Source organism: Triticum urartu, chromosome 5A, assembly GCF_056163025.1.
Source record: "Triticum urartu cultivar PI428250 chromosome 5A, HENAU_Tu73, whole genome shotgun sequence".
NCBI lineage: Eukaryota > Viridiplantae > Streptophyta > Magnoliopsida > Poales > Poaceae > Triticum > Triticum urartu.
This window is the reverse complement of record NC_141877.1, coordinates 205,920,923-205,929,407: the sequence shown is the minus strand read 5'-3', so window position 1 is coordinate 205,929,407 and position 8,485 is coordinate 205,920,923. Positions and strand designations below refer to the sequence as shown.

At 42.6% G+C, this 8,485-nt stretch overlaps 1 protein-coding gene across 3 annotated transcripts; it reads right to left on the bottom strand.

The window, feature by feature from the left end:
• Positions 1-214: 214 nt before the first annotated feature.
• LOC125508589 (cyclin-A2-1) lies at positions 215-5,340 on the bottom strand. Of its 3 annotated transcripts, none has more exons than XM_048673346.2 (12): positions 4,773-5,340; positions 3,693-4,008; positions 3,284-3,581; positions 2,839-2,945; positions 2,544-2,636; positions 1,721-1,854; positions 1,468-1,543; positions 1,294-1,370; positions 1,161-1,194; positions 922-1,071; positions 700-834; positions 215-616 (listed from the first exon to the last, which is right to left on the bottom strand). In XM_048673346.2, exons 2-12 carry the CDS (start codon positions 3,996-3,998, stop codon positions 500-502), a joined length of 1,527 nt encoding a protein of 508 aa, XP_048529303.1. In that variant the 5' UTR covers positions 3,999-4,008; positions 4,773-5,340; the 3' UTR covers positions 215-499. The 3 variants fall into 3 exon arrangements, with proteins under 3 accessions (XP_048529303.1, XP_048529302.1, XP_048529304.1); XM_048673345.2 differs by having other exon boundaries at positions 3,693-4,004; positions 4,773-5,339; XM_048673347.2 differs by having other exon boundaries at positions 215-598; positions 3,693-4,004; positions 4,773-5,337.
• Positions 5,341-8,485: the final 3,145 nt, after the last annotated feature.

Below are 8,485 nucleotides of genomic sequence, written 5' to 3'. Positions count from 1 at the left end.
CACTTATTTTGGGAAGGAGGGACTATTGCATAAAGCTACCTACTGGCTCTTCACTTGCCTAGTTTCACAAAGAAAAGAAAACTCTTCTGTTCAGCGTAACATAGGCTACATTTACAAACCAAGTAATATGTGCCTGTAGCAGGTTACATCATCCTGGATTCAAGCGCTCTTATAATCTTAAGAGCATTACACTACATTACACTCTGGAAAACAGTCGAGTCAACGCAAATCTACGTTAAATCAAGCAGACGGCAGATATTATACAGATAGGATCATCATACAATTATCAACCCAAGGCATCAGCAGCCTACACACCAACTTAATCACGTTCCAGCAATATTTATGGGAGCCATCACTTACTACTGCATGGCTCGAGAAAGGTCGGACAAACAACAGCTCGCCGGAGAACACAGCACACCTAGATCAGAGGGGGGAGGAAGCTACAGGATCTTCCAAAAATCGAGTTGTCGGCCACACGGTTGTCAGGAGATTGATGCTGCTAAGAGTCATTGATCAGCAGGGGATTGGTGTCGTTAGCTTGTCTACTAAAGAGCGACTGAGCCAGCTCCGGCGACAACATGTTGGCTACACATTCAAACTGCAACGAGAAATAAAACTAAGTTGTCAGGTAATTCTAAAACTGTAAGCTTACACAAAAAGATTCATGCGAAACTCAAGCAGCAAATGTTGATTGCATACCTTTTTGTGCTGATACTTTTCACGTATGGCATTAAGGGGGCATCGGTTGGTGTTGCCCTGAAGTTCCCATAGAGCGCATACACATATTTGAATATCAGAACTTTTGTATGAGGTGTAATGCTCCAGAGTACAGTTCTGCACAAGAAATACAATATATTAGAGACAAAAAAATACTTGTTCACATGGTGTATAGAGGTCTGTATCCAGAGTTTTCTTACGAACCCATGGGAGATCTGATTGGTCAAGTGTCCATCTGGCAAGAAAGACTACCGAGGCTGCCACCACTGAAGGGAGAAACCTCAGGAAATTGTAATCGGTCAAAGTCAACTCCGCGAGATAATTGGCCAGATAACCCAGAGTTACAGAAGGAGCCTGGGAATGTAGTTTGAGAAGTTAGTGATCAGCGCCATACATATAAAATGAATTAAAACTGTGCTAATATGGTTGGATGCCAGTCTTACTTTGTGAGAAGCCTGCGCTGCTCTAAGAAATCTCCTGATAAAATTTCAAGGAAAGGCTTGTTAGTGATGAACAGAAACTTCGTATTGGAATAGAAATATGATATGATATGTTTAGTCATCCTGAGACATTAACCTGAGAAATGTTTTGATTGTGGGAACAGAAAGATTATATCCCAGACCATTAAGCACTTGGCACTCCATTTTCAGCACCTATTGAATCAGGATGACATCAGTTATGGCAGATCAACAATGACACATCGCATATGTGTAATTAACAATTGTTCAAACTTACACATGAAACAAGTACCTGGTCTTTTGTATATGTATTATCAGTTATGAAACAAAATTCTTCAACACGTGGTGCACAGATCTCTTCATATTTTCTGCAGATGGAAGTAGACTTTTAAATGATTCTACTGAAAGATATCACTGGAGCCCATGGCAGCAGAAAGAATCAAACGATAAACATAATTGATGTGTTTGGCACAAAACAAATCTTCATATCAATTTCATTGTTTTTTATATTAATAAATATTAAAATCAAGCAAATACAAACTTACGAGGCAATCAACATGCTAGTTATTCCAAGAAGTTGCAATTTCTGTCTTTCAATATATTTCCAAGAAAGAAATTGATCGATAAGGTATACAGTTAGGTACAGCGTGTCTGGAACAAGTTTATACTCTTCAGCAACCTGCAAAGATAGAGCTTCATAAACTGAGAAGTTATGGACATTAAAGATTAAACTGGAACAAGGATCTTGATTTGGGACAAAAGAAAATGCAGGTTTCCCGTATGCATGTGGGAAATGCATAACGTATGTTTCTGGTGCTGAAGACCACCGGATACCTTATTCTGACCTCTACACTATTCACAGGGTCGCGACTTATATGTTTTCTATATGTGTATACTGCACATGTTACCACCACAGCACGAGTTTAATCATGTCATGTTCGGCTCAATTTGGAATTGGGTAAGTTATGTGGTGCAAGAAGAATGCATGAGTGGATCATCACCACTGATTCAAACTTCTCATATAAAATCCTCCAGCGCTGGCATCCAATAGTTATGAGATTTGGAAGGGAAACAAAGAAACCAGGCAGACAAGAATGAAAAAGAATGTTTATGTAAGCTATTGAGTTGAGCTTGGACAGGTGTAAAAACCTAGAGGTCTATTCCTCTCTGTGAAATGAATGGGCAGAGTTCTTACCTTCCATAAAAACACACATCCACATGCAACTTGTTACTTCATAATTGCAAGTTATATACATAAGTTTGTATGCGAAGTTGCAGTGAAATGGCAATGATGAATGCTCAATCGTAAAAACATGGGAGTAGTTAAACTATTATGTATAAATTTAATCGGAAGCAATCCATACAAACCTCAACAAGCCAATCAATGAGGATTCCTCGCATGCCTTTTGTAATATCCCTTTGCAAAGTCTCCATGTAATTTGATTTAGGCCTTCTTATAAGCTGGGGCATAACATGAGCATATAAGATGGACGCTCAAATGCTTTCACAAAAATAGCATACTAACACCATAGCACAGAGATGAAACACAAGCGTCCAAAAATGAAATTCTTCCCAGCTTAATAAGGCATGTAAAATATGAGAAATTTAGAAGACCGTCTAAACAGTAGAAACTCTCCCCTTTTACCAAAAAACATCAACATACCTCTGCAGCCATTAGGTTTGTGTATATCTCTGCAGCATAGGAAATACACATTTGCGGATTGCCATTATCTTTGTCAATATCTATAATGTTTAAACCAGCATAGTCCCCTGGAAAAAAGATACAGATTCTTTAGATGCTAGTACCCCACTAAACAGAATACATGAGTATCTACAAATTTGTCAAAAATGAGTAGTGCACAAAACATTTACAATATGCTTTGTTATTCATAATTTCTGTGGCCACAGAAAGACCATCAAGATTTTGTTCGCAAAAAAGGAAGACCGTCAAGATTCAAGAATATACTCAGAATATGACCAGACAACCAGCAACAAAGTGTAAAATTACAAGTGAAGAGAATCACCAAGCAGTCTTTTGGACTTCTATGTTCAAACCTATCTTTAAGTCCAGATGCTAAACAGTAGAGAAAAGACGCGACTTAACTAACCAGTGTTTGAGTTAGCAGTTTCAAATTTATCTCTTGTGGTCCTTCCGTGAAAGAATGCCTCATGAAAACCACTCTCCCTGTTCCATTCAGTATTCTGCAACAACGACCCTTTGTTTTCAAGCAAAGCAGTGGGCTCCTCCTTTGGTGGTGAAAGCTCTTCCTTCTGAGCTTCTTCAACGTTGTGACAATCATTCACAAATGAAGTTCCACTAACAGCAGGAAGAGGTGGCTTAGGGACCTTCTTTGAGCGCTGCTTGTTTTTGCTTGGATTTCGTCCTACCTTTTGGGTGGGCCTCAACTGGGACAAAGGAAATAGCTCTTCATTTAGTTGAATATATATGTTTGGGAAAAAGTAATGGTCAACAAATCAAACTAGGATACTGTAATAATGTGTGGAACATCTTGGTACCTGTAGCTTAGTCACAGCAGTGCAATTTCTGTATGAGTTTGCACAGCTTATGTTTGTCACGTCCTTGAGCACTGCTCTCCTTTTAGGGTGTGGAGCTGAAGCTACAGCACTTACACAAGTATTCTCATCCAAAGCTCCCCGTTTTGTCTTCCCTTTCGCTGTCGGTTTTTGTTCAGTTCTCACAGGTACCAGTGCGGGGTGAGCCACTCCACATCTTCTACTACTATTAGCAACTTGAGCTCGTGTGACGCGGCCACTGGGACCTTGGCAAGCAATAAGGACGGGAATATCCTTTCTTGAAGCCATTTAAGCCTGACTGGGTTAAAATGAAGATGGCATTATGGATTCATGCACTGAACAAACAAGATAGCAAGAAGTAGCATTGCAGAACTGAAAGGGGAATAAGACTACGGTGTGCATGAAGCATCATGCAACGTTGCTAAATAAGCAAGTGAAAGTACGAGTTTATCCAGTCTTCTGAGAGGAGCGCATAAGCGAGAGAAACAGTAAATTCCTCAGATCATAAAAATCATAGAAGCAACCGATTAGTTATTATTCATACGCATAATTTCAACAAATTACTTTCTGGTATTGTGTCTATGAAAGAAAAATGAGAAGAAATGAAAACCCATAGCCATGAAACCCACTTCACAAGATGCACAGTTTGCATTATACTTAATCAAAATACGAAAACTGATGATGTTCTTTTTCTTTTGCAGAAAAGGTATTTCATTCTGTAATAAGCCCTGGCATTTAGTTCCACGACGGCAAGTCTTGCACAAAACATGGAGCACGTAGAAGAAAATGTAATGTCACGTCCTGCATCTATATTTTGACAGATCGGTTGTATACTTGGGCAAACAATATCTCCAAATCGTGTTGACAGGGCATCTACAAATGAAGGGGGGGGGGGGGGGGGGGGGCAGTGGGTTAATTAAGATGAGAAAAATTGTGCTCTAAAGAACGGCCGTAAAACCAGAACTCTAAAAAGGAAACTCGGATTTTGCAGACCACCCACCCTTTAAACCCAAGTACAGGATTCTTGGAAATATTGTAATCAGACTAAAGAAATCAGATTACCTATACCATCAGATTCATGAGTTCTTGCAAAAGAATGGGGGCACCACCAGTTGTTGAAAAAGAAAGCTCAAATTCTTTTCTTTAAAACAAGAAAGCCCACATTCGGCGGCCATGGTGTGCAAGGAAGGAGAGCATCTAGGGGAATGTGAGGACAAAGAACTCGCCGGCGTCGGGAGGGACGGGCGAGAGGGTCGCCGCCCGCGTCGATCTGCCGAGGCCCAAGAGGAGCGAGCAAGAAAGACTGGATTGCCGTCGATCCGGCGGCGAGGGAGGATGTGTCGACAGCCGGTCCTGGAGGAGGCAGGCCGCCGTCGCTGGAGTGCTTCGCCAAGAGCGAGATGTGGGGCAGCGAGGCGCGGGAGGGGCCCTGCGCTCGGGGAGGACGGGCAGGCTCTAGGGTATACGAGGGGAGAATGCAGCGGCGGGAACCCTAGCGGTCCGCGTTCAGATCTGTGCCGAAGAGGAAAGCTCTCCCCAGCGCCGGCGGGATCCGGGTGAGGCGGCTGCGGCGGAGGCGGCGACCACCTTTCGGGTTTTGAAGTTTGAAGGGAGGAGGCGGGATGATTTGGGGCGGCGTACAAGAGGAGGATAGTGCGGCCTCCGCGTACCCCCTGGGGCCTATTGGGCCGGCCTTTTTACTCTTCACGTGTCACTTGGGCTTTATCGGATAAGAGCTTGTGTAACGTAGATGGACAATAAGAGCCTAAAAATTCCTCAAAATAAAAAAAAGCCTAAAAAAGAGCCGAGTGCGAGATCTCAAAAATAAAAAACCTGAGTAATTCACCATGATGGTTGTAACTCTTTGGTGACCCCCGGATTTTCTCATAGATAAATGTACGAAATAAATCCAATTTGTAAGAAAAAGATTACTCCTTGCATCCACGATTCCGTTCTGGACCATTAGATAAGAATCCAAAGATAAAAAGTGAAACAAAGAATATCACTATTGTATAAAAAAGTTATTTGGTACGCGAGGCGGAAGACGATTCATGAGTCTATTTTTCAAACCCCACACCAAACCAGCTCCTTCATTAGCTGATGGATTTGAAGTCTCTGCCTAAACCGGAGGTCCTTCATACCACTTCTACTCCCCGAGTAGATGTACAATGTTGGCTGCCACCTCAAGACAATCACATGAAAATTAATGTTGATGGGGCGTGATCGCGAGTAAGGGGTCTCGAGCTGGTAGGCTTGGCATGATGGTAACATAGACACATGATTTGCCCAGGTTGGGACTCTCTCGGAGAGATGATACCCTACATTATGTTTGATAGTATTGATTTGGAGGGGGTACAAGTTACATGTTGATCTACCACAAGATTGAGGGTGTGTGAGAGTTGTCGCATGTGGTCCTCGCCATTTGATTTATATAGATACAAGGGGTGCCTAGGATTTACACATAGGTAGGTTACATCTAAGGGTAATCGTGACGAAGACGACCTTTAAGTCTTGGAGTATGCGCCAAGTATTTGGAAGATGTCCACCTTAACGCTCTTGGACCCGACAAACGTGGCCCACTGGTTGATAATCTTGGGGGTCCTCAGCCCAGCCCATATGTTCGGGAGCCCGTGGCAAGCACCCCCTAGTCCAGGATACCATCACTAGCCCCTGAACCATCACTAGCCCCTGAACCGTCTTCAAGTCAAGGACACTCCTGTTGGGGAACGTTGTATGGAAAACAAAATAATTTCTACGCACATGCAAGATATATCCATGAAGATGCATACCTATGAGAGGGGAGAGTGTCTTTACGTACCCTCGTAGACCGTAAGCAGAAGTGTTTATTAACACGGTTGATGTAGTCGAACTTCTTCGCGATCTAACCAATCAAGTACCGAACGTGCAGCACCTCCACGTTCAGCACACGTTCAGCTCGGTGACGTCCTCACCTTCTTGATCCAGCAAGACGATCAAAGTAGTAGATGCGTTCCGGCAGCACGAGGTGATGGTGATGCTATTGTAGGATCGAAAGTAGGTCTAGAGGGGGTGATTAGACTACTTGACCAAATAAAAACATAACCTTTTCCGAATTTTAGTTGTGGGTAGATTTTAGCAATTTAGCACAAGTCAAGCAATCAACCTACACATGCAATTCTAAGAGTGTAGCAGCGGAAAGTAAAACATTGCATATGAAGGTTGATACGTCTCCAACGTATCTACAATTTTTTATTGTTCCATGTTATTATATTATCTGTTTTGGATGTTTTATTGCATTAATATGTTATTTTATATTATTTTTGGGACTAACCTATTAACCTAGAGCCCAATGCCAGTTTTTGTTTTTTCCTTATTTTTGAGTTTCGTAGAAAAGGAATACCAAACGGAGTCCAAATGGAATAAAACCTTCGCGATGATTTTTCTTGGACCAGAAGACACCCAGAAGACTTGGAGTGCAAGTCAGAAGAGCCACGAGGCGCGCCCAAGGGGGTAGGGCACGCCCCCTACCTTGTGGGCCCCTCGGTGACCCCCTGACCTAGATCTTCCTCCTATATATTCACATATATTCCCAAACCACCAGAAGCATACACAAAAACACTTTTCCACCGCCGCAACCTTCCGTTCTCGTGAGATCCCATCTAGGGGCCTTTTCTGGCATCCTGCCGGAGGGGGATTCAATCACGGAGGGCTTCTACATCAACTCTATTGCCCTTCCGATGAAGCGTGAGTAGTTTACCACAGACCTACGGGTCCATTAGCTAGTAGCTAGATGGCTTCTTCTCACTCTTTGATTCTCAATACCATGTTCTCTTTGATGTTCTTGGAGATCTATCCGATGTAATCTTATTTTACGGTGTGTTTGTCGAGATCCAATGAATTGTGGATTTATGGTCAGCTTATCTATGAATATTATTTGAATCTTCTCTGAATTCTTCTATGCATGATTTGATATCTTTGTAATTCTCTTCGAATTATCGGTTTGGTTTGGCCAAGTAGATTGTTTTTTTCTTGCAATGGGAGAAGTGCTTAGCTTTGGGTTCAATCTTGCGGTGTCCTTCCCCAGTGACAGTAGGGGCAGCAAGGCACGTCTTGTATTGTTTCCATCGAGGATAAAAAGATAAGGTTTTGTAGGATCGAAAGTAGGTCTAGAGGGGGGTGATTAGATTACTTGACCAAATAAAAATCTAGTCTTTTCCTAATTTTAAGTCTTGGCAGATTTAGCAACTTAGCACGAGTCAAGCAATCAAACTACACATGCAATTCTAAGAGTATAGCAGCGAAATATAAAATATTGCATATGAAGGTAAATGGAGGGGTTTGGAAAGGCAAACGCAATTTAGACACGGAGATTTTGGGCGTGGTTCCGATAGGTGGTGCTATCGTACATCCACGTTGATGGAGACTTCAACCCACGAAGGGTAACGGTTGTGCGAGTCCACAGAGGGCTCCACCCATGAAGGGTCCACGAAGAAGCAACATTGTCTATCCCACCATGGCCATCGCCCACGAAGGACTTGCCTCACTTGGGTAGATCTTCATGAAGTAGGCGAGCTCTTTGCCCTTACAAACTCCTTGGTTCAACTCCACAATCTTGACGGAGGCTCCCAAGTGACATCTAACCAATCTAGGAGACACCGCTCTCCAAAAGGTAATAGATGGTGTGTTGATGGTGAACTCCTTGCTCTTGTGCTTCAAATGATAGTCTCCCCAACGCTCAACTCTCTCTCACAGATTTGGCTATGGTGGAAAGATGATTTGAGTGGATGATACGTCTC

Bases quoted from the DNA above. Each gene is read 5' to 3' on its own strand.
- LOC125508589 (XM_048673346.2), bottom strand. From the start codon at position 3,998: ATGGCTTCAAGAAAGGATATTCCCGTCCTTATTGCTTGCCAAGGTCCC. The intron at 3,582-3,692 runs GTACCAAGATGT...CCTTTGTCCCAG, and splicing joins CTGCTGTGACTAAGCTACAG to TTGAGGCCCACCCAAAAGGT. The intron at 1,195-1,293 runs GTTAATGTCTCA...AAATTTTATCAG, and splicing joins ACAATCAAAACATTTCTCAG to GAGATTTCTTAGAGCAGCGC.